The sequence below is a fragment of the Salmo salar genome, chromosome 21 (assembly GCF_965601325.2).
Source record: "Salmo salar chromosome 21, fSalSal1, whole genome shotgun sequence".
Classification (NCBI taxonomy): Eukaryota; Metazoa; Chordata; class Actinopteri; order Salmoniformes; family Salmonidae; genus Salmo; species Salmo salar.
In genome coordinates, this window is record NC_138311.1 from 16,940,823 (window position 1) to 16,966,837 (window position 26,015).

A 26,015-nucleotide genomic window follows, 5' to 3' on the forward strand; every position below is an offset into this window, starting at 1 on the left:
CGGGCGGCGCATACACTGATCCCATCACACTAAAAACCTGCGAAGATCGACGGTGAGACTGCTGCAACTACGCAATAGGCCATTGATATCGCATTCATTTCTGGTCCATTGGTAAAGTGGACAAAGCGTACATAATACAAGGAAATGGCTGGTATTTTGGCATGGTTTTGGAACGAGAGATTTTGGCTCCCTCACAATGTAACCTGGGCTGACTTAAAAAACACAGATGAGGCAACATTCCCACAAGCCGAGGATTTGTATCTGGCTTGTCCTTTAGCCTTCTGCATCTTTATGATTCGACTGGTTTTCGAAAGGTGGGTGCATTCAGAAGTGATAACCCTTATATTGGTATAACTGTAGATGATGTTGGATTCGTTTAATTTACATGTAGCCTAAAGAAAGCCTGATTTAAAAAAAACATGTATCGGGTAGGTTATTGAAGCATGTATCGCTCACACTGAATTTCTAGACAATGACATGCACATGATGCGATGTATCAAGGAAGGTAACGTTGCAACGTTAGCTTCTCTATAGGCCTGTCTGTTACATTGTAACAATGCTTCTTCTATATATGAATAATGTGTTTGAGCAAAAGTGCTGCATTTGGATCTGAATTGTTTTCTCCATAATAAGATGCATGCTGGCCTAGCATCCAAGTTGCAAGTTGCAGCTGTCAATAGGAGGCAAGGACATTATACGAGCCATGCTCGTATAATTTAGCCTACTATTGACCTTGCAAGGGTCTGTGCTGCATATGCCTTGATGGTGATCAGTGTTGAGCTTCGTGTTATTGTTGTAAGCCTGCCTATCCCAATTTGTACATAGCCTAGACGCTAGACCGGTACACCAACTCAGGCACATGGGATGCTCTGTACAATATAGACCACCACAGCAGTGTCTCAACATTGCCTAATACTACACTCTTTATATCGGCCCATCATGATATAGCATATAGGTGTCTGATTTAGATGTGTGTGTGCATGCGTCAGTAGGCTACAGTTGAACTCTATTTTAGTGTAGGCTACATACATGTCACTGATTGGCTGCTGTCACCGCCACCGCCGTGACACCTCACTAGCCAGCCCACCACTCCTACTGTAATCATTCACAATGGAACTTTTTTCTTACAAATATGTGTGCTGTGTACGTCTTCATGGGACAGTTGAGAGGCTTGTTGTTAAATGTAAATGTCGTTGATTACCGATGATATGACCGATAAAATGTGATGGCACTAATAGGCCAAACAAAATAGTGAAGACCGTGGTTCCTGCTGTGAAGTGTTCCTAAACCCGAGATGTTTGCTTTTTAATGGTAGATTATACACACAGCTTGCTTATGCCTACACAAGCCTCACACGTACTATTATTGTTCAAGGGCATCTATGATACTATTTTCTAAAACAACATGTAGTAGTACTGGATTCGTGTCCATTGAATCTGCCAACAACTGCTGTTGCTCTTATGTTCCCTCTCACTGAAGAGAACATTACCTCTGTCAGTGGCAGCTAGAATTCTAAATGATATTTATACTGAGTCAGTGTTCACAATTCACTTTTAAGGCAGGCTTTAACAGATGAGGTTTTTCACGTTGTCCGGCGTAACGTTTACCTCATGAAGGGTCTGTTTAGGCTGGTCAGATTTTCTGATTGCTGACAGCACACTTCATTTGCGGAGTAAGGACTTTTTTACGAATAGACCACTAGACTACTAATATATCTCTCTCACTCTCTATCTCTCACACTATCTCTTGTTGTCTGTCTCTCTCAGCTGTCTGGACACGGACATTTTATCTTGATCTTGGCGTAGACTTTCAGCAGTTCAATCTCCCATAACCCTTTGTCCATTAATGTGACTGTTACTCAATCATATAGCTTCATGATGCCATCTTTCATTTATACAGCTGTCAAATTTAGCCAAATGATTATATTGTGAATTGCTGACGATGCATACTGACATAATAATTCAGCAATTCATACATTGTACTTATAGTTGGATAAGATTTTTAAGCATTGCGATTTATTTTTAACAACTTGTTGTCTATTGTCAATGTGTCTGCCACGATCAAAACACTTTTCTGAGTAACAACAATTAGTTGATGATGATACAGTACCCACTGTGAGAATATTCTGATATTGTTTTGTTATTCTTTGTAGGTTTATTGCCAGACCATGTGCCTTGGGTCTCAAGATACAGGCCAATGGACCACAGAAAGCCCAGCCCAATGCCATTTTGGAGAAGGTGTTCACTGCTATCACCAAGGTATATGTTTTGTTAGCATTTTTTTAGTGCCAATAACATACTGCAGATTAAAATCAGTCTCTTTGCAAAAGGCATTGGATTCAGTTAGAGTCCAGAAAGCAAGACATCATGTTTGAAAGTATTTGTGCCTTGTTCTATTGATGCACCATGGTTACTATTAGCTCAGAAAGGGATGAAGGTCCTTTTAACAAATGCTCAGATTCACATACTGAGAAACTTGGCAGACTACCTCCACACAAGGTAGACATCCTCAGTCATTGTGCGTCCTCGGAGATGGAAACGAAGGTGTGCCTTCTCAGCTTCTTTTCAGGTGATCACATAGTTTCACTTAGTGAAACATATCAGGATATTCTTTTTGACTATGTATCATATCGTTTTGATAATACCTCAATATTATTTTTGCGCTAGTTGGCTGTACTTGCACCAAATCTCCAGTATGTTTCCTTCATAGCTTGTTCTCCATCTTCTTTTTAAATAGAGAGCCAATTTGTTTTCAGCACTTTTATTTCCATGACTGATCAAGACTTGTTTTCTCACGACTCTCTCTTTTCCCTCTGCAGCAGACATATGGTGAGCAATATGTTTGGAACACCGAGTCGCAATAAAATTATAGTATCGAATCGCAATACATATCGTATCGGCACCTAACTATTGTGATAATATCGTATTGTGAGGTCCCTGGCAATTCCCCAGCCCTAGTTTCACTACCCCACAGCGCGTCATGCTGATGAAATGTCGAGACATTGATTGCCTTTGATTTCAGCGAAAATCAAGACTGTTTTAACTTCAGACGATAATGACAGCCTTGTTAACAGTCAGGTGTCTGGATCGTGTGTTTCCTAGCATCCAGATGAGAAGCGGTTGGAGGGCCTGTCCAAACAGCTGGACTGGGATGTGCGGACCATCCAGCGCTGGTTCCGACAGCGCAGGAACCAGGAGAAGCCCAGCACGTTGGCTCGCTTTTGTGAGAGCATGTAAGAGGTCTCGACAGCTTCAGAATGCCACGTATTATCACTAATATAAACACATACAGTCTGTGAAAAAGTATTTGCCCTTTTCTAATTTCCTCTACTTCTGCATATTTTTGATACCGATCTTATCCGATCTTCAACCAAAAAGGATCGCAGTGTTTGGTTTTCGCCAGACATAATGGGACCCATGTTGTCCAAATACAGGAAGCGTTTGGTTGCAGTCATTGCAGCTAAATGTGGCACAACCAGTTATTGAGTGTAAGGGGGCAATTCGTTTTTCACACAGGGGAATTGGATTTTTTGGGTTGAAGATCTGATAACATTCAGTATTAAAAAAATATTCTGAAATAGAGAAAATCACAAAGGGTGCAAGTACATTTTTTTACGGCACTGTATGTGCACATTTGTTCAGTGGAAACAGATTTAAGGGGGTGGAAACCTAGACTTTCCAGTCTTTCCTGTCTGGGGGGGATATCTGCTAGTTGAACAAGCCTGTCAGAGTGGGCTCATGCCTGACACTAGTGTAGCCAGGATGGCAGTGGGAGAAGCAGCGTGGCACAGAGTGGGTCTCTGATGCCCTGGGGCCGCTCACTCGGGAGCTCACTGTTAAAGGGACTCACTGCTTAGACGATTGGCACAGTCATTATTTGATCTTCAAAGAGAAATATCAAATTCAGTTTGTCAGTGTGAAAGTACCATGGTTCTGCAACTGCCAACAGGATTCAGTTACTTTGGTGGAATAACAAAAAGAAAGCCGTCTCACAAAAGCATAGCCTCTATGTAACTAGAGCATATCTGTTTTCTCAATATCTTCTGCTCAAATTAAATCAAGGAAGTCCATACATTTTAAATATATGCAGAGTGGAGTGGACAGACTCAGAATGGATTGGATGCCTAATTTGTTTCTCTGTTGTCTCAGTAGCTTGCAATTCCCTAAACTGAACCAGCCACATTCATCTCAGCAGTAATCCTACTGTAATTAGTGCCTTGTATACAGCTGTTTGGGATTGATAGGACACTATGGCCTCAGACATTTCAGGATGGCCAAAGGTGAGGCCACCGTTCCCTTTTTCATTATACCAACAAAGAGAGATACATTTAGACTGGAGACAGCAGAGTTCAAAGACACTGCACACAGTTATTTATTTTGCAGCTAGTTCTATCGAGCCTGTCTGGTCCCCAGTCCCCAGTGGGGCAAGGGCTTTGTTTTAGACCACCGTGCTGGTTGTCTGAACCCATCTGCCTCCATCCCTCCATGGTCCTCAGTGGTTCCATTCTGTCAAGAGGAAAATAACCAAAGGTAGTAGATTATAATCCGCAGAGTTTTTAAAAGACAAAACTCATATTTGTGTTTCGTGAGATGGAATGTCAGGAACGTCCTAATACAGACATTTTGAGGGACATAAATGTTTGCATTCATTTGTGACAATATTTATGGTAAAGCAGCGAGGAAAAATGTGACAACTCACTCTGCAGCTTTCTGCTCTATGTTGACCACCGAACACAATGGAACTGGGCCGTGATTGATAACGTCTAAGCGTATCATCATGTTATAAAACGACAGGACCATGTACCATCTGGTATGCGGTCACCAGCAAAACGATATTTAGAGAAAGTAGTTGTGAGTCATAGTAATTGTACATAAATGGCACCAGGCCCGGACCTGGCCGTGGTGCCGCCCTAGGGGTGACAAATTGCCACCCTCCTATCCCCGTAAAACTAAAATAGTGTAGAATATAGTGTCCGACTATTTGAATAGAGATCATGCATGATTTAATAAAAAATCAAAAAATTGTATCTGTCTCATTACATTTTCATGAGAATCATCTACAGTTTTGTAGGCTTCAGAAAAACCACATAGGCTATGACTCTTTCTACCATAGGCTACATGATTTATGTTAGATGACTCGAGCATAGTTGGAGTGCCGCAGCGCTGCATCTCTCCAACAGCACCCTGGAGGGGCACACTGGGCATGGACAAGATGCATATTTTGCACCCCTGACTTTGGCAAAGTAGGCACTGCTTATCATGGGGCGGCATCAGCGGTCACCTAAATAGCCCATGTGATATACTGTATATATGTTTTAATAGTTTTTTGGGTAGAATTATGTGAGGTGCGTCTTGGTCAGTTTAGCTTTCTAATGGTAGGGCCTGCCCTGAATAGCGCAGCACTAGAAGCACACTCTTTTACAGTGTTTGACTAACCAGTTGCCAAGAAACCATCTTCTTGACCTATCATTAGGTAAATGAGTCCACCTAATTTGTTTTTACAATTAATCAAGCAGCACAGAGAGCAAAATAACCTGTGGCTTGATTATTTGAATTCCATGAATGACGGCCTTTCTTCTCATTCAAATGTAAAAAGATTTTCTGTTTGTAACCAGAGCACAGGTGAAGTCTATGTACTGTGATCACTGACATTTGACACCTCAGAGATTCTTTGCCTCAGAAAAAGGACTTAACATGGATTTACTGTAGTGTATTAATCATTGCATAGGCTAATGTGGTGTATTTTCTGTCTTTGGCTGTCAAACAGACTTACTTCTTGTAAGGCCAGCTAAAGCTACCTACACTAAAACCACCTGGATGTAAGCAAAACTCCCAGTGTCACACAGCATGATCAGCATTTGTAAAATTCCCCCTCTGAGGCCAGTCAGTGACAGAGTATGTGAGCGGAGTGTGCCCAATTTGACTGGAGCGTGGAGCGAGATTCCCAAAGGCTGGCGCGTCGGCCTTCTTGCCCGTTCCAATTTAGCTCCAGTGGCACTCACTTCACGACTCAGGGCGTGCCCGGCCCAGCATGCATGTGTAGTCTCCTTGTGTGCTGCTATAGCCACTTGCTTTAGCTACTGTCATGCAGTTCGCTAAATATTTTCATAAAGAAATGGATAAAACACACAAGTGCAAAATCAAGGTGACTTAAAAATATGAGGAGCAAGAGAGGGAGTGTGGTGATGTAGTGTCCACAACTAAAGAATCATTGTGGAATCTGAAAAAACAAATATCCCGAAAGCATGATGTGTACTTACTATGTGCACATGCTATCAGAAAGGAATGAGGTGGCTAGCTAATTAAGTGTGTCATGGTAGTGTAACAGTGTAGGTTCCGTCCCTCTCTTCGCCCCAACCCGGGCTCGAACCAGGGACCCTTGCACACATCAACAACTGACACACCACGAAGCATCGTTACCCATCGCGCCACAAAAGCCGCGGCCCTTGCAACGCAAGGGGAAACCCTACTTCAAGTCTCAGAGCGAGTGACGTCACTGATTGAAACGCTATTAGCGCACACCACCGCTAACTAACTAGCCATTTCACATCGGTTACAGTAGCAAAGTATTTATAAACAAAGTAATCTGATCTCTTAAAAGTTTCCTTCATTTATGTTATATTATCTATACAATAGTCAGTCCATCATTGATTTTGGCCCAATAGGCCTGGCATATTCCAACATTCAAGGAGCTTTCTGTTTTGATTGGGTTATTTTTACCTAAAAACCTTTTAGGCCTGCCTATAGAAAAAAATATATACATTACAACTCTGCATCCCAAAAAGTTGTTTAGGATATGTTCTGCTGCTGGCCTGCTCTCCAGGCACTATCACATGAGCCTGAAGCCACAGACTCTGGCCGAATGTTGTGTTTCTAAAAATGTATTCATAGGCACTGTAGACTCGTTTCATTTGGATTTTATTCGAAGTAAGTCACAGCCTATATGCGCAATTTATAGACTATAATGATTTAATACAATAAAATGGTGTTTAAATGCTGAGCGCTTAATGTCCCTAACTCCCTACCAGCCTAGTGTGTCACACTCGCAAATGCTTCACAATGTATTACTTTGTAGACTATAGCCTTGAAATAATATGGCCTAAATAAGTCATTTTCGTTCCTTCTTAGGAACGAAAAGTGTTTATATAGCCTATGTAGCCTATTTGAAATGATAAGCGCTTCTTACGTTCACTTTTTCATGTTTATTAAAATACTATTTCATTCCAATCATATGGTTTGGTTCCAATACTTCAAAACCAAATGGTAGGTCCAGGTAGTCACAAGAAATTGATGGGCGTTGGTTAAATAGTGATTTTTTTTTTTAATGAATGGAGTGAATTTGGAGCTGCAGTTTTTTTCCCCCCCCCTGTGAGCTCGGAGTTGTTTTTTTTAGAGCAATGAGCAAGATTTCCAATCAACTCCGCTCACATACTCTGGTCAGTGTCTATTCGGGTCATACAACATCCCTGTCACATCATGCAAGTCAGAGTTGGAACTTCCTGTCTCTGATGCATGATGAGTATTCCTGTGTGCTGCTGTGACCGTGTGAAACCAGAGTACACCTACAGCTGACAGGCTGTTTCACCCGTGAGAAGCCATATTGATGGCAAGACTCAGTCTTGAATTATTGATGCAATTTGTCATCGTTACGAACCAGAAAAAAAAGAATCTGTCTTAGTCAAGTGTTTTCTATTAAATAATTCATTTTTGTGTGAAAAATAAAAAGAATCTCATTACGAAACCCGGCTTGTAATCTGAGAAGGACGTGTGTTAGTTATTGGCTAGCTCTCAGCCCGTTCTCAGTGCAGTAATTAGTTGATTGTTTTGGGCTGCGCAGCAACAGCGTGGCTTTGATCTCTGAAGTGTCAACTGGAAACGTCTCAGTCTCTGCCTGAGAGCTATAGAAACCCATGATCACAGGAGACCCTTTCCTATTCAATCAATTTGCAGCAGTCGTGGGTACGTGCTGGCTTATGTAAGACCAGGGGTTGGGACTGGGAGTGCCTGCCTCCCTCTGCCATGCAGCAGTGCAGTGCGGTGGTGTCCGGGCTCCAGTGGAAGTGACTCACCCTGGAATGCAGACGCTGGGATGTGAGAGCCCTGGCGCTCCGGCCACTTCTCTGACAGGCTAGCAGGTCTCAGGACAGGCTAGCATACTGTAACATAGTTCTAGAATATAACCTAGTCTCTGACACTGGTTGAATTCACCCTTAGGATTCTTCTGTTAGGTTGAAAACTGAGTAGCTGATCAAGATGACTCGCGTGTCCACAGGCCTTTTCCTTTCCAAAAGCTATTTTCATTTTGAAAGTGATTTTACAATATGATATGTCTACTGTGTTCACCACTAATTAGTCTAAGAAATAAAAGCTCTGTATATGAAATCCATCAGTGACTCAGTGCTTACAATGAAAGGAACTGTAGTCGGATGAATAGGGGAAAATAAGAGACTGTTTGTTAAGACGTGCGATTTGAGTCTGTGCTGTCACGGTATTGAACAAAGAGCCTGGACAGACAGTGGCTTTCTTGGCTGTCCTTGGATTGACCTCCCTCACAGGAGCTCAAACATGGCCTCTCTTTGACATTCCACAGAGGATGCATCCAAACCCATAATTGTGTCACTGACTGACATTCTGTTCTTTGTTTTCTTCACAGGTGGAGATTTACATTTTACCTCTATATATTTACCTACGGAGTGCGTTTCCTTAAAAAGGTGAGTGGGCTACTTCCCAAAATCATTTCATTGATCTTTATTCAGCACTTTCCGTATTGAGGACACGTTTCTTCAAAGAGGAGCTATAACAGAACCTTGCAGTCAAGGATGTGTGTAGGAGGTTAGATTTGATGCATCGTGCTGTGCAAGAAGTACCAACTGAAAAAGAATGCAGCTCTCAAACACGCCAACCAGTGATCACTGGTAAATAATTGATAGATTTGCTCTCTGCACAGTATTTATTATGCAGATATTAGTGTCTGTGAGCACATGCACAGTTGAGAAACTAGTTCCCGTCAACTACCACCTTCAGTCTAATGCTGTTGTTACTCTATGTTGATATATAGAGGAAATAATTGGAAATCACATCCTCATTACTCTGAGGGGCATCACTTGTCTTTTAATATGTCTGTCTGACTCTGTCCTATTGTGTAACGTACTGCGGCCAGAAGACTTTTGAGTGTCTATAGTAATTGAATGCTGCTGATGCTGCCATTGATTTGGAATAATGACTGAGGGTGAATAAGAGATGTTGCTGCGACGAGAATGTCTCATTGCAACAGCTGGCATGACGAAGCACTTTGTGGAATGAGTTCATTCCCTTCAGCTGGGCCTAGTGAGTCTCCCGGAGGGTATTAATAGCACAGGTCTACGGGGGAGGAGATGCAAACTCAGTCGGCTTCCCTATAAGTCGCCGTTTCTATTTGATATAAGTCTCAGTGTGACGCAAAACTCGCCAGAACGGCTGTATTTCTGCCTGCTTGAACGGCAATAGCTCAGATATACAGTACCAGTCAAAAGTTTGGACACATCTACTCATTCAAGGGTTTTCCTTTAGCTTTACTATTTTCTACATTGTATAATAATAGTGAAGACATCAAAACTATTAAATAACACATATGTTATCATGTAGTAACCAAAAAAGTGTTAAACAAATCCAAAATATATTTTATATTTGAGTTTCTTCAAACTAGCCACCCTTTGCCTTGATGACAGCTTTGCACACTCTTAGCATTCTCTCAACCAGCTTCATGAGGTAGTCAGCTGGAATGCTTTTTCAACAGTCTTGAAGGAGTTCCCACATATGCTGAGCACTTGTTGGCTGCTTTTCCTTCACTCTGCAGTCCAACTCATCCCAAACCATCTCAATTAGGTTGAGGTTGGGTGATTTGTGGAGGCCAGGTTATTTGATGCAACACTCCATCACTCTCCTTCTTGGTCAAATAGCCCTTACACAGCCTGGAGGTGTGTTTTGGGCCATTTTGTCTTGTTGAAAAACTAATGATAGTCCCACTAAGCGCAAACTAGATGGGATGGCGTATCGCTGCAGAATGCTGTGGTAGCCATGCTGGGTAAGTCAAATCAAATTTATTTATATAGCCCTTCTTACATCAGCTGATATCTCAAAGTGCTGTACAGAAACCCAGCCTAAAACCCCAAACAGCAAGCAATGCAGGTGTAGAAGCACAGTGGCTAGGAAAAACTCCCTAGAAAGGCCAAAACCTAGGAAGAAACCTAGAGAGGAACCAGGCTATGAGGGGGTGGCCAGTCCTCTTCTGGACTGGCCACCCCGGGTGGAGATTATAACAGCGGGTGGAGATTATAACAGCACATGGCCAAGATGTTCAAATGTTCATAAATGACCAGCATGGTCAAATAATAACCAATAATAATAATAATAATAATAATAATAATAATAATAATAATGCCTTTCTTAAGTGTGCCTTGAATTCTAGTGTCACCAGCAAAGCACCCCCACACCATCACATCTCCTCCTCCATGCTTCACGGTGGGAACCACACATGCGGAGATCATCCTACTCTGCGTCTCAAAATGACACGGCGGTTGGAACCAAAAATCTCAAATTTGGACTCATCAGACCAAAGGACAGATTTCCACGGTTTGAGTTTAAGTTAGAGGTCGACCGATTAATCGTAATGGCCGATTAATTCGGCCGATTTCAAGTTTTCATAACAATCGGTAATCGGTATTTTTGGCCACCTATTTGCCGAAATTGTTATTATTTTTTTATTTTATTAGTTAAATTTAGTCTTTTTTTATATATTTATTTTTTTACTTTTTTTTTTTAATAATATTTTTTAACTAGGCAAGCACATCTGGGACATCATGTCTCGCTCCATCCACCAACGCCACGTTGCACCACAGATTGTCCAGGAGTTGGCGGATGCTTTAGTCCAGGTCTGGGAGGAGATCCCTCAGGAGACCATCCGCCACCTCATCAGGAGCATGCCCAGGCATTGTAGGGAGGTCATACAGGCACGTGGAGGCCACACACACTACCGAGCCTCATTTTGACTTGTTTTAAGGACATTACATCAAAGTTGGATCAGCCTGTAGTGTGGTTTTACACTTTAATTTTGAGTGTGACTCCAAATCCAGACCTCCATGGGTTGATAAATTGGATTTCCATTGATTATTTTTGTGTGATTTTGTTGTCAGCACATTCAACTATGTAAAGAAAAAAGTATTTAATAAGTTTCTTTCATTCAGATCTAGGATGTGTTGTTTAAGTGTTCCCTTTATTTTTTTGAGCAGTATATATATTTTTAAACCTGCATATTTAGCTAAAAGAAATCCAGGTTAGCAAGCAATATTAACCAGGTGAAATTGTGTCAGTTCTCTTGCGTTCATTGCATGCAGTCAGGGTATATGCAACAGTTTGGGCCGCCTGGCTTGTTGCGAACTAATTTGCCCGAATTTTACGTAATTATGACATAACATTGAAGGTTGTGCAATATAACAGGAATATGTAGATTTAGGGATGCCACTCGTTAGATAAAATACGGAACGGTTCCGTATTTCACTGAAAAAATAAACGTTTTGTTTTCGAGATGATAGTTTCCGGATTCGACCATATTAATGACCTAAGGCTCGTATTTCTGTGTGTTATTATGTTATAATTAAGTCTATGATTTGATATTTGATAGAGCAGTCTGATTGAGCGGTTGTAGGCAGCAGCAGGCTCGTAAGCATTCATTCAAACAGCACTTTCGTGCGTTTTGCCAGCAGCCCTTCGCAATTCTTCAAGCATTGCGCTGTTTATGACTTCAAGCCTGTCAACTCCCAAGATTAGGCTGGTGTAACCGATGTGAAATGGCTAGCTTCGAGAGTGGCTGTTGTCGATGTGTTCCTGGTTCGAGCCCAGGTAGGAGCGAGGAGAGGGACGGAAGCTATACTGTTACACTGGCAATACTAAAGTGCCTATAAGAACATCCAATAGTCAAAGGTATATAAAATACAAATCGTATAGAGAGAAATAGTCCTATAATTCCTAAAATAACTACAACCTAAAACTTCTTACCTGGGAATATTGAAGACTCATGTTAAAAGGAACCACCAGCTTTCATATGTTCTGAGCAAGGAACTTAAACGTTAGCTTTTTTACATGGCACATATTGCACTTTTACTTTCTTCTCCAACACCTTGTTTTTGCATTATTTAAACCAAATTGAACATGTTTCATTATTTATTTGAGGCTAAATTGATAGTATTTATGTATTATATTAAGTTAAAATAAGTGTTAATTCAGTATTGTTGTAATTATTACAAATAAATAAAAAAATGTGGCCGATTTAATTGGCATCGGCTTTTTTGGGTCCCCAATTATCGGTATCGGCATTGAAAAATCATAATCGGTCGACCTCCAGTTTAAGTTTATTTATTTTTACAAGGACAGTGCACATTAATCAACGTTTCAAGGTCTAATGTCCATTGCTCATGTTTCTTGGCCCATGCAAGTTTCTTCTTACATTTACATTTTAGTCATTTAGCAGACGCTCTTATCCAGAGCGACTTACAGTAGTGAATGCATACATTTCGTACATCTCATTTCATTTAATGCCTTTTTTTTTGCTTTTGTACTGGCCCCCTGTGGGAATCGAACCCACAACCCTGGTGTTGCACACACCACGCTGGCGTTGCAAACACCATCCTCTACCAACTGAGCCACAGGGAGGTCTTCTTACTGAGATATGTCTGTTACTTGAACTCTGTGAAGCATTTATTTGGGCTGCAATCTGAGGTGCAGTTAATTGCAGATTTCTGAAGCTGGTAACTCTAATGAACTTATCCTCTACAGCAAAGGTAACTCTGGGTCTTCCTTTCCTGTTGAGGTCCTTATGAGAGCCAGTTTCATCATAGCACTTGATAGTTTTTGTGACTGCACATGAAGAAACTTTCAACCTTCTTGAAATTTTCCGGGTTTACCTGACCCTCATGCCTTAAAGTAATGATGGACTGTCATTTCTCTTTGCTTATTTTAGCTGTTCTTGCCATAATATGGACTTACCCCTATTTGGTAAAATACCATCTTCTGTATACCAACCCTACACAACACAACTGATTGGCTCAAACGCCTTTTAACAAGGCACACCTGTTAATTGAAATGCATTCCAGGTGACTACCTCATGAAGCTGGTTGAGATAATGCCAAGAGTGTGCAATGCTGTCATCAAGGCAAGGGGTGGCTACTTTGAAGAATCTCAAATATAAAATATATTTTGATTTGTTTAAAATAAAAATGGTTACTACATGATTCCATATGTGTTATTTAATAGTTTTGATGTCTTCACTATTATTCTACAATGTAGAAAATAGTAAATATAAAGAAAAACCCTTGAATGAGTAGCTGTGTCCAAACTTTTGACTGGTACTGTGCATGAAAACATGAAATGACCCCAGGAATCAACAGAACATTGCTAAGCGATGCACAAAAAATTATATAACATTCAACATGGGTGAACCTTTCCTTTAAGTCTCTGTCTTACCAAGGTGAACCTTTTTAACTGTGTCATAGTCCTTATCATCTCTCCTAAACTCGAAGTTGATATAGTACGGGTGATGATTGAGTAACGACTCTAATATAGCTCAGTTGGCTTACTGTTCCTATTCTGCATTTGTCCACCAAACAAGACAACTCTTGCTATGTCCCTCTCTAATGAAAGAGTGTGAGTTTGCACGTCAACTAAAGCAGAGTTAGCATTTTTAAGTAGGTTACATTTTGTTTTGGTCCAGAATCATAATCTCATTGATGGCAAACATATCCTGTGAGAGATAATGATGATAAGCAGCTCATTACCCTGCCTTTGTAGTCTAGGTCCCTCTTGTGGCAAGACATAAGACAGTCTTAACCACATCCCCCAGGTCTCTAGAGCATTCATCATGTGGCCTGGGACCAGAATGAACATTCGCAGTCGTCCCCAGGCTAAGGCGTCTGTGATTACTTTGCACTACTAGCGTACAGCAAACGCTTGCTTTGATTCAATTAAGTTTCCCTTGATGATAATGCAATCTGACATGGCTACGGTCCCAAGGTTATTGATGTGCTGGATCTTAATCAAACATTTAGTCTTCAGCCAGAGGCAGCATTACATTCAGGTGTCGGGATCAATAGCACTTTATGAATGTAAATCCACTTTTAATTTAGGAACGGCATAACAGTACTATTAATATTCTGTTCATGTATTGTCTCTGTAGACCACATGGCTATGGAACACAAGAGAGTGCTGGTATAACTACCCTTATCAGGTAAATCTTCCATGTTTTCTCTGTTTCATTTGTGCTAAGCGACTTCTTGACACCTATAACCGTTATTGTATTTGAAAGGTCTGTTCTACCTAGGTTTGATCTAACTGTTGACCTATGTGTGTATTTTCACAGCCACTGACGGTGGACATCCACTATTATTATATTCTGGAGCTGTCTTTCTACCTGTCCCTACTCTTCTCCCAGTTCACAGATATCAGGAGGAAGGTAGGATACCAATTAAGTCGATACATTAATATGAATAATTATATTTGACTGTTTGTTTATCACATTGCTTCCTCCATAGATATGTGTGCATATGATTTAACAGCCATTTCCTTTTAATCAAGATAATTATGTTAATAATACAAAATAAAACTAATAATAGTCATCTTTAACAATAAAGACAATATTAAGTCAGGGAAAAGGCTTCACAACTGGTTTTAGAACATTCAGAAGCCAAATGTGTTCAGAGTTTTTTTTCTTTTTTTCTTCTCCTTTATAATCCTTTGTATTGTGCAGCTCCAGCTTTGAGTTACACAGTAGTAATCTCGGAGGGAAGCGCTAATTAATGTTTGTCTGCACTTGCATTCAGGCCTCCTCCGATTTGTCTGTTCCATGACTTAGATTAAATAAAACTATGTGCCTGGAAGTGGTGCATTTGCCTTGATGTGGTCTAGTCTCTCTGTTCTGTGAAATCAAAGGTCTCTGAGAGGAGGAGATGGATTAGCATTTGCTCATAACTTTTATGAGTAGAATTTTCTGCCAGCCATTCTAAACTGTTTTCCCCTCATTTGTTTTGGAGTGTGTCATATTTCAGTATTCAGTTCCTAGAATGTGGCGATTCTTTTTTTACATTTTTTTTATCACATTTCTCCATTTTTTGATTTCAGTGTAATGTTTGTTGTAGCCACTGATCAAAACCGTCATTAAAAATGTAAAAGATTATATTAAATATTTCATATTGAATACGAATGGTTTCATGTTGCTGTTGATATCAGTGTGTTTTAGACCTGGTTTATCTGAGGAGATTTTGTTAGTAGCTCATGGTGGTTATATCACCTTCGTAGCCTAGCTTCCCTCTCCACTTCATCCTGAACGATGGTTAAACACTAATTGAGGGTCAAATAAACAGCTGGGATGACATCAGGCCCAGTTTGCTCATTCACTCATTAATCGCCAGACTAAAGATCAATAATCCATGGAACACGTATGCACAGCCACTATGGAAAAGAGTGCTGCAGAATTGCTGATATGCAAACAGACATATATCTGTTCACATATTTAAGACACTCACGTACACTGCGTATACCAAAAATTAGGAACACCTTCGTAGTATCCCCTTTTGCCCTCAGAACAGACTAATTAAACGGGGCTTGGGCTCTACAAGGTGTCGAAAGTGTTCCACAGTTGTGTCAAGTTGGCTAGATGTCCTTTGGGTGGTTGACCATTCGTTGGCTAGATGTCCTTTGGGTGGTTGACCATTCTTGATACACACGGGAAACTGATGAGCGTGAAAAACCCAGCAACGTTGCAGTTCTTGACACGAACCGGTGCGCCTGGCACCTACTACCATACCCCGTTCAAAGGCACTTAAATATTTTGTCTTGCCCATTCACCCTCTGAAAGGCACACATACACAATACATTTCTCAATTGTCTCAAGCCTTCATCTACACTGATTTTAAGTGAATTTAACAAATGACATCAATAAGGGATCGTAGCATTCACCTGGTCAGTCTATGTCATGGAAAGAGTTTTTAATGTTTTGTATAGTCCATGTATACTCTTTCTAACACATCACATACTCAAGCTGTAAGACTTATTTTACAGGTCAGGGCTCCTCCATGTTTGAGCTGTCAATATTGCCTCTGCTTACGTTTTTCTTTTCAATGAGCTATGCTATGCTATCTTCTTTAACACTGTTGAGAGGTGTCAAGAACAAAGGTTACAATATGGGGGGGGGGGGGGTAATTGAAAATACAGCATGTGTATAAGCTTTACAATTTGAATCATCAATCAACCTTTTCACTATTTTTCCAATTCAAATCAGCATCAACAGCCATTCGTTTACATTAACACGTGTCATTGTTTATGGAGTTGCCACCTTGGCCCATGGTCTTTTCCATAGTTCTTGTGGTTGACAGAATGTCAATTTGCATGCCTCCCACCCCAGACATGTGCCTGCCTCTTCCTCCTCTCTCTGCCCCACCCCGTCCACTCCACAGCACACCTAACACTCACTCAATCGCTCACTCACAGCTGTCCCATGATGCATAGTATTTATGCCCTCACCTCTCATCTCCGTGTTGACTGTTGGCATGTTGTCTGTTTTTGTTTCTCCTTTCAGTTTTTTCATGCACAAAACCACGCATTGAGGAGGTCCTCTGCACTCCCCTGCCAATTCCAGTATGTTCCCTGCACTCTATTTTTGCCATGCTTCCATTCTGCATTTCACACCACTGCTCTTCCTCATCCTCCTGTGCTGGGCCAGTTGCTCTGCTGTTGTCCTGCTGTACTGATTCCCTTCAACCTCGTGGTGGACAGGAAGGCTCTCCCATGTCATCTTCATCCTCCCACAGCCACAGCCTCACTCATCAGGACATTGCAACCAGGCTAGCTTTAAATAGACTAGACGGATCTAAACAGTCTGATCTAGACTGACTAGAGGCAACTTTAGTTGTAGTACATATAGACTCCCCTCTATTTTAGTACTTTTTTTCTAGACGTGATTCTCACACTCAATAAAGTGTCAGTCTGAAGTACAGTGCTGTGTAAAAGTATTTGCCCCCTTTCTGATTCTCTCTACTTTTGCATATTGTTAATACTGAACGTTATCAGATCTTCAACCAAAACCTAATATTATATAAAGGGAACCCGAGTGCACAAATAACACAACAGTTACATACTTATTTCATTTATGTCATGAACAAAGTTATGCAACACCCAATGCCCCTGTGTGAAAAGGTAATTGCCTGGTTTTCGCCAGGCATAATGGGACCCATGTCGCCCAACAAGTTATACTTTTGACTCATCTGTCTATTGAACATTCCTCCAAGAGTCTTAATGATCATCCAGGTGCTTCCAGGTGCTTTTTGGCAAAGTTTTGGTCAAATTTTTGGATGAGATGGTTCCCATTATGCCTGGTGAAAACCAAACACTGCATTCCACAGTAAGAAACTTATACCAACGGTCAAGCATGGTGGTGGTAGTGTGATGGTTTGGGGATGGTTTGCTGTCTCAGGACCTGGATGACTTGCCTTAATAGAAGGAACCATGCATTCTGCTCTGTATCAGATAATTCTACAGGAGAATGTCAGGCCATCCGTCTGTGAGCTAAAGCTGAAACGCAGCTGGGTCATGCAGCAAGAGAATGATCCAAAACACACAAGCAAGTCTACATGAAAATGTTTAAAAAGTCAAAGTCCAGACCTAATCCCAGTTGTGATGCTGTGGCAGGACTTAAAACGAGCAGTTCATGCTTGACAACCCACAAATGTCGCTGAGTTAAAGCAGTTCTGCATTGAGTGGGCCAAAATTCCTCAGCGACGTGAGACTGATCAACAACTACAGGAAGCATTTGGTTGTGGTCATTGCAGCTAAAGATGGCACAACCAGTTATTGAGTGTTAGGGGGCAATTACTTTTTTACACAGGGGCATTGGGTGTTGCATAACTTTGTTAATTAAATAAATATAAGTATAAATTGTCTTTGTCATTTGTAAACTCAGGTTCCCTTTATATAATATCAGGTTTTGGTTGAAGATCTGATAACATTCACTATCAAACATATGCAAAAATGGAAGAAATCTGAAAGGGGGCAACCGTAGATGAGAAATGAAGGTGAGTCCTGCATTCAGAGGAACAACAGAATTGTTGACCCAAATCAAAAGCAGGTGGGAGGGAAGTTGAATTGCACAGCATATGTTCTGATTAGCGTGCAGCCAGAAAGTGTACAAAGAGCTGAGTCCACTTACCCCTGTGAAGCACAAAGAATACAGCTGCAGTCATACTCTGCATGACGCGGAGGATTTCATAAAACCCATGTGCTCTACAAGTCCCCTTGCTATGAGTCACATGATGGAGAGCTGTGAATGTTTTCTCCCTCTACCATTGTGTGACATGACTATGACACCTGTGTGTGTCCCCCCCCAAGGACTTCCTGATCATGTTTCTGCACCACCTGGCGACAATCACCCTCATCACCTTCTCCTACGTCAACAACATGGCTAGAGTGGGCACGCTGGTCATGTGTCTCCACGACGCCGCCGACGTCCTGATGGAGGTGAGTAGAGACACGGGACTCGTTCAGCGAGGCACAACGTTGTGGAAGGTTCAGATGGAAATATGTTTTGTAGAACAAACATGTCATTTCTATTCAATACTTTTCTATCTGCAGCGTTCCACAACGTTTGCCTACTGAACGTGGCCCTGAAGTGTGTTCTTCACACCCCATGGACATGTGGGAGGCTCCTGTGATCTTTTGTGGTTGTTGTAGAACCGCTATCCGGGGAAATCGGCCATCTATCCGGGGAAATCGGCCATCTGTAGATTTTAACAATGTACTGCTAAAAAAAAAACGTTTTCAGTGTATAAAAAAAGATACGGTGGATGATAAACAGCAATGTTTCTTTTTTTGTATTGTGCGTTATGCCATTTGTAATAATTTTTCATGTGAAAATGCATCTGTGACTTCTGTTGCAGGTTGCCAAAATGGCCAACTATGCCAAGTGCCAGAGACTTTGCAACCTCCTGTTTGTCATGTTTGCCATGGTCTTCGTCAGCTCCAGGTTGGGTGTCTATCCTGTCTGGTAAGGATGCTTTGTCTCTACGTCGAATGGGCTGCATCCCAAATGGCACCCGATTCCCTATTAGCCACTGGTCAAAAGTGGTGCATTATGTTGGGAATAGGGTGTCTTTTGGGACGCAGAAATGTCTTCATTATGAAAATCTACAGCTCAATTGAAATGATGGGCTCGAGTGTCTTGTATGCGGTCAGTTAACACATCACTTTATCTGAGAATGTTTGTTTATATGCATCTTATCTGTCCCCGTATGCAGGAGGCATGAATGTTCTGTAGATCTCAGAATACTGACACTCCAAATGGGCTTTGCAATTTTTCCATGAAGGTTTTCATTTTATACAGGTCTTGGTGAGTTTTGTTGCTTTGTAGTAGTTACTATGGATACTACAGCGACAATATGGACATACAGTGCCTTCAGAAAGGATTCAGACCTCTTGACTTTTTCCACATTTTGTTACGTTACAACCTTATTCTAAAATTTAATAAATAGTTTTATTTCCTCATCAATCTACACACACTACCTCATAATGACAAAGCAAAAACAGTGTTTTAGAACATTTTTCTAATTCTTAAAAAATGTAAAATAAACATATTACATTTACATAAGTATTCAGACCCTTTACTCAGTACTTTGTTGCATTACCTGTATTTGGGGAGTGTCTCCCATTCTTCTCTGCAGATCCTCTCAAGCTCTGTCAGGTTGGATGGGGAGTGTTGCTGCACAGCTATTTTCAGGTCTCTCCAGAGATGTTAGATCGAGTTCAAGTCCAGGCTCTGGCTGGGCCACTCAAGGACATTCAGAGACTTGTCCCGAAGCCACTTCTGCGTTGTCTTGGCTGTGTGCCTAGGGCCGTTGTCCTGTTGGAAGGTGAACCTTCACCCAAGTCTGAGGTCTGGAGCGCTCTGGAGCAGGTTTTCATCAAGGATCTCTCTGCACTTTTCTCCGTTCATCTTTCCCTCGCTGCTGACTAGTCTCCCAGTCCCTGCCGCTGAAAAACATCCCCACAGCACGATGCTGCCACCACCATGCTTCACCATAGGGATGGTGTCAGGTTTCCTCCAGACGTGACGCTAGGCATTCAGGCCAAAGAGTCTGAGAGTCTTTAGGTGCCTTTTGGCAAACTCCAAGTGGGCTGTCATGTGCCTTTTACTGAGGGGTGGCTTCCGTCTGGCCACTCTGATTGGAGATGGTTGTCCTTCTGGAAGGTTCTCCCATCTCCACAGAGGAACTCTGGAGCTCTATCAGAGTGACCATCGGGTTCTTGGTCACCTCCCTGACCAAGGCCCTTCTCCCCCGATTGCTCAGTTTGGCCGAGCGGCCAGCCACTTTGTTCTTGGATACCTTCTTCAATGCTGCAGAAATGTTTTGGTACCCTTCCCCAGATCTGTGCCTCGACACAATCCTGTCTCTGAGCTCTATAGACAATTCCTTCGACCTCATGGCTTGGTTTTTGCACTGGCATGCACTGTCAACTGTGGGACCTTATCTAGGCAGGTGTGTGCCTTTCCAAATCATGTCCAATCAATTGAATTTACCACAGGTGGACTCCAATCAAGTTGTAGAAACATCTCAAGGATGTTCAATGGAAACAGGATGCACCTGAGCTCAATTTTCGAGTCTCATAGCAAAGGTGTGAATACTTATGTAAATAAGGTATTTACGGTTTTTATTTTTAATACATTTGCAAAAAATTCTAAACTTGTTTTCGCTTTGTCCGTATGGGGTATTGTGTGTAGATTGCTGAGATTTTAATTTATTTAATCCATTTTAGAATAAGGCTGTAACATAACAAAATGTGGAAAAAGTCAACTTTGCGAAGGCACTGTATCTTCTCCAGTAAAGAGAGAGCGAATATAAAATGAGAGACGGACCATTGTTTTTAGATCAGTTATTTGAGATACATTTTAGACTGGAATCTATAATTACACATTTTAATTTATGTTTTGAAAACATCATTTGACTTCCTCTTGATGTTATTATGGTCTGTGCCTTTTGGTATCAATACCAGCTGGTTTTGCGTTTTCATATTGGACTTCCAATTAGATGGATGAATTTGTATTGTACTGGGATGTTTTTGATGTCGTCAGTGACGGGGCATCCTACCTTGAGAGAGAGAAACAGTAGAAAACCAGTCATACACCTTGAATACGTGCTCATCATCTTACTGTGTGATGTCCTTGTCACACTCTCAACAGTAACGTCGATGTAAGAAGGCAAAAGGGACATGATTTACTATCCTGCTCTGAGACGACACCCCAGACATTATCACCCTAAAACATATTTCCTTCGAGACCACACTCGAGGACAGAGCTGTTGATAGCCAGGTCCAAATGACAAATGACTCTTTATTCTGGAGATATTAAACCATAAACCTCTACAGTGCAGTACTCTCTCTGTAGAAAGGTTTCTTTTGAATTGTGCAAGTAAATCCTTTAGAAATGTCTTATTCAGTGATTTCCTCTTTTTCTTTCCTCTTGTCACGTGGGTTATACAGTATATCACAGTGCAGGCAGAGTGCACCACAACGGCCAGAAAGCTGTTGCCATGGCTTCAGTATCAGCAGGAGTCATACCATGTACAATTTTTGATCCAGCAATATCTCTGCCTTCACTGAAATAGCTCAATCATATCAGGCAATACTTTACATTTACATTTACATTTAAGTCATTTAGCAGACGCTCTTATCCAGAGCGACTTACAAATTGGTGCATTCACCTTATGATATCCAGTGGAACAACCACTTTACAATAGTGCATCTAAATCTTTTAAGGGGGGGGGTTAGAAGGATTACTTTATCCTATCCTAGGTATTCCTTAAAGAGGTGGGGTTTCAGGTGTCTCCGGAAGGTGGTGATTGACTCCGCTGTCCTGGCGTCGTGAGGGAGCTTGTTCCACCATTGGGGTGCCAGAGCAGCGAACAGTTTTGACTGGGCTGAGCGGGAACTGTGCTTCCTCAGAGGAAGGGGGGCCAGCAGTTTTGTGTGCTACCTCACTAATTTGGTGTACAGCGCATTCGGGAAAGTATTAAGACCCCTTGACTTTTTCCACATTTTGCTACGTTACAGCCTTATTCTAAAAATGTATTCAATAAATAAATAAATCCTCATCAATCTACTCACAATGCCCCATAACGACAAATGGAAAACAGGCTATGAGATTCGAAATTGAGCTCAGGTGCATCCTGTTTCCATTGATCATCCTTGAGATGTTTCTACAACTTGCTTGGAGTCCACCTGTGGTGAATTCAATTGATTGGAGATGATTTGGAAAGGCACACACCTGTCTATATGAGGTCCCACAGTTGACAGTGCATGTCAGAGCAAAAACCAAGCCTTCAGTCATTATGGGATGGATTTGTGTGTAGATTGAGGATTAAAAAAATAAAAATTTTAATCCATTTTAGAAGTCAAGGGGTCTGAATACTTTCCAAATGCACTGTATGTATTCCATCGGACACGTGAATGAAGGGTTTCACACGTTTAAAGTAGGTCTAGTAGTGTGTACAGTATATTACAGATTGACTTCATAAAGTAAATGCTCAGTCTCTGCTAGAACCCTTTCCACACAGTGTAGCAGTGAGAAGGGTACAGTTCCGTCTGTGTCTGCCGGGTGATGACTATCCTTGGCTGTTAAGAGTGTGTGTCTGTGATGTGGAGGATGGAGAGTGGCTAGGGGCTGAAGGCTCTTGGCATTAGCATCTTATGTTGTCCCTGAGGGTCTCTCTCAGCCACCTGCCTATTCCTCCACCCTACCTTTTTAGAGCACCAAGAACATTTCATTATCTTCTGTTCACCTAGCATTCTAATGGCTGTCTCTTTACACAAATGATTTGGTTACTCAGATTTGGTTTTATGACGTGTACTTCAGTTGACAGGTTTTTGTTGGTGTCAAAGAGAGAGACGCATATTAAAATCCAAGTCTATTACCCAATTCCCAATAGAGATGTCTCTTCAGGAATAAATTAATCAACTCATTACTACATCCTGTAGCTATGAGTTACACTGAATACTGAATGTGTCTTTTGTGTGGTTCACTTATCAAATACAGTGGGGAGAACAAGTATTTGATAACCTGCAAAATCGGCAGTGTTTCCTACTTACAAAGCATGTAGAGGTCTGTAATTTTTATCATAAGTACACTTCAACTGTGAGAGACGGAATCTAAAACAAAAATCCAGAAAATCACATTGTATGATTTTTAAGTAATTCATTTGCATTTTATTGCATGACATAAGTATTTGATACATCAGAAAAGCAGAACTTAATATTTGGTACAGAAACCTTTGTTTGCAATTACAGAGATCATACGTTTCCTGTAGTTCTTGACCAGGTTTGCACAGACTGCAGCAGGGATTTTGGCCCACTCCTCCATACAGACCTTCTCCAGATCCTTCAGGATTCGGGGCTGTCGCTGGGCAATACGAACTTTCAGCTCCCTCCAAAGATTTTCTATTGGGTTCAGGTCTGGAGACTGGCTAGGCCACTCCAGGACCTTGAGATGCTTCTTACGGAGCCACTCCTTAGTTGCCCTGGCTGTGTGTTTCGGGTCATTATCATGTTGGAAGACCCAGCCACGACCCATCTTCAATGCTCTTACTGAGGGAAGGAGGTTGTTGGCCAAGATCTCGCGATACATGGCCCCATCCATCCTCCCCTCAATACGGTGCAGTTATGTTTCCACCTCCATGCTTCACGGTTGGGATGGTGTTCTTGGGGTTGTACTCATCCTTCTTCCTCCAAACACGGCGAGTGGAGTTTAGACCAAAAAGCTCTATTTCTGTCTCATCAGACCACATGACCTTCTCCCATTCCTCCTCTGGATCATCCAGATGGTCATTGGCAAACTTCAGATGGGCCTGGACATGCGCTGGCTTGAGCAGGGGGACCTTGCGTGCGCTGCAGGATTTTAATCCATGACGGCGTAGTGTGTTACTAATGGTTTTCTTTGAGACTGTGGTCCCAGCTCTCTTCAGGTCATTGACCAGGTCCTGCCGTGTAGTTCTGGGCTGATCCCTCACCTTCCTCATGATCATTGATGCCCCACGAGGTGAGATCTTGCATGGAGCCCCAGACCGAGGGTGATTGACCGTCATCTTGAACTTCTTCCATTTTCTAATAATTGCGCCAACAGTTGTTGCCTTCTCTCCAAGCTGTTTGCCTATTGTCCTGTAGCCCATCCCGGCCTTGTGCAGGTCTACAATGTTATCCCTGATGTCCTTACACAGCTCTCTGGTCTTGGCCATTGTGGAGAGGTTGGAGTCTTTTTGATTGAGTGTGTGGACAGGTGTCTTTTACACAGGTAACGAGTTCAAACAGGTGCAGTTAATACAGGTAATGAGTGGAGAACAGGAGGGCTTCTTAAAGAAAAAATAACAGGTCTGTGAGGGCCGGAATTCTTACTGGTTGGTAGGTGATCAAATACTTATGTCATGCAATAAAATTCAAATGAATTACTTAAAGATCATACAATGTGATTTTCTGAATTTTTGTTTTATATTCCGTCTCTCACAGTTGAAGTGTACCTATGATAAAAAGTACAGACCTCTACATGCTTTGTAAGTAGGAAAACCTGCAAAATCGGCAGTGTATCAAATTAAATTCCCCATTCTCTCTCTGGTAGGATTTTAAACACTACCTTGTTTGAGAGCTGGGAGATCGTGGGGCCGTACCCCTCCTGGTGGGTGTTCAACCTGCTGCTGATCCTGCTGCAGTTCCTGCACTCCTTCTGGTCCTACCTCATAGTGAAGATAGCCTGCCGAGCCATCTCCAGAGGAAAGGTGAGCGACCAGTCATAGGTCCCTCCTCTCTGAGCTTCTCCTCCAATGGCTTTTGAGAAAGAGGCGAGAAGAGAGGACGTGAGGAGTCAAGGACATGCAATTAAGTGTCTCCCCCAGGTCACATTACTAGGGTCCCAAATGGCACTCTAGTCCCTATGTAGTGCACTACTTTTGATCAGGGCCCATAGGGAGTAGGGTGGAATTTGGGAAGCAGACATTGTCATACAGTAATGCTTTGCGAGAGGACCATCTTTACGTAGTTAAATTAATTCTCATTATGTATGGAATTAGAATTTAGTACTACCATGTTACTTTTTGTAATTGTGGATGCAAAGCATTGGGAAAATCTTCACCCTCAAGCTGTGATGTACTGTACCACAGGAGCTAATCACTAAACTGTTTTGTTGTCAATAGCCTTCATTGATTTTACTTTTCTATCCCTTATGCTAACCTTTCCACCAAGGTGGGGAAGTGGAATCCTTTACATGTAAGTAGTAGAATAGAATGTGAATAAATGTATTTGTGTATTATTGTCACATGCTAACAAATCACAATTACAGATTGTTCTGACAAGCAAGCCATCCCTTTTTGTTTCTGACGTTTTCATCTTATTTGTAAAATGGGGGAACCAATAGCAATGGCCAACCGCTTGTACTTCCTCTGTCATGACATCAGATTGTATATGAGCTGTTCTGACAGCCCCTGCAATTCTCCACAGGTGTCGAAAGACGACCGCAGTGACATTGAATCCAGCTCTGACGAGGACAACGGTCCTCCGCCTGCTCCTGTTCAGAAGCACTACAACAGCACCACCAACGGGACCAATAAAGCCCACGGGACCAACGGGTACCTGTCAGCAGGGGCCCCGTGTCCAGACGAACACTGACCGCCACTATGAGACATTTATAAGCACCGGAGCAAAGCTGCAAACACCATTCATAGATACTACATGTGTGCGTGTGCGACATGAACAACATTGCCTGTCTGGTACTGGAAGTGCTTAATAGAAATCTGTGAATGCAGTTCCGTTTTCTGTTTGATTATCTCCATGTTTCCCGTCTCATTTTATTCTCTTTCTCTATATTTGCATCAAACTGCACTCAATGAAATATCAAAGCACTCCTGTTGGTACAGCCCACTCTCTGTTTAGCCAATGAATGAAAGCATTCCACTGTTATGGTGA

The 26,015-nt window shown here is 41.8% G+C and overlaps 1 protein-coding gene across 2 annotated transcripts; it reads left to right on the plus strand.

The window, feature by feature from the left end:
• cers6 (ceramide synthase 6) lies at positions 1 to 26,015 on the plus strand. Of its 2 annotated transcripts, XM_014164092.3 has the most exons (11): positions 1 to 314; positions 2,153 to 2,258; positions 3,102 to 3,232; positions 8,653 to 8,710; positions 14,206 to 14,256; positions 14,389 to 14,481; positions 18,408 to 18,536; positions 18,956 to 19,062; positions 24,676 to 24,832; positions 25,296 to 25,319; positions 25,551 to 26,015. In XM_014164092.3, exons 1-11 carry the CDS (start codon positions 145 to 147, stop codon positions 25,716 to 25,718), a joined length of 1,194 nt encoding a protein of 397 aa, XP_014019567.3. In that variant the 5' UTR covers positions 1 to 144; the 3' UTR covers positions 25,719 to 26,015. The 2 variants fall into 2 exon arrangements, with proteins under 2 accessions (XP_014019567.3, XP_014019568.3); XM_014164093.3 differs by lacking the exon at positions 25,296 to 25,319.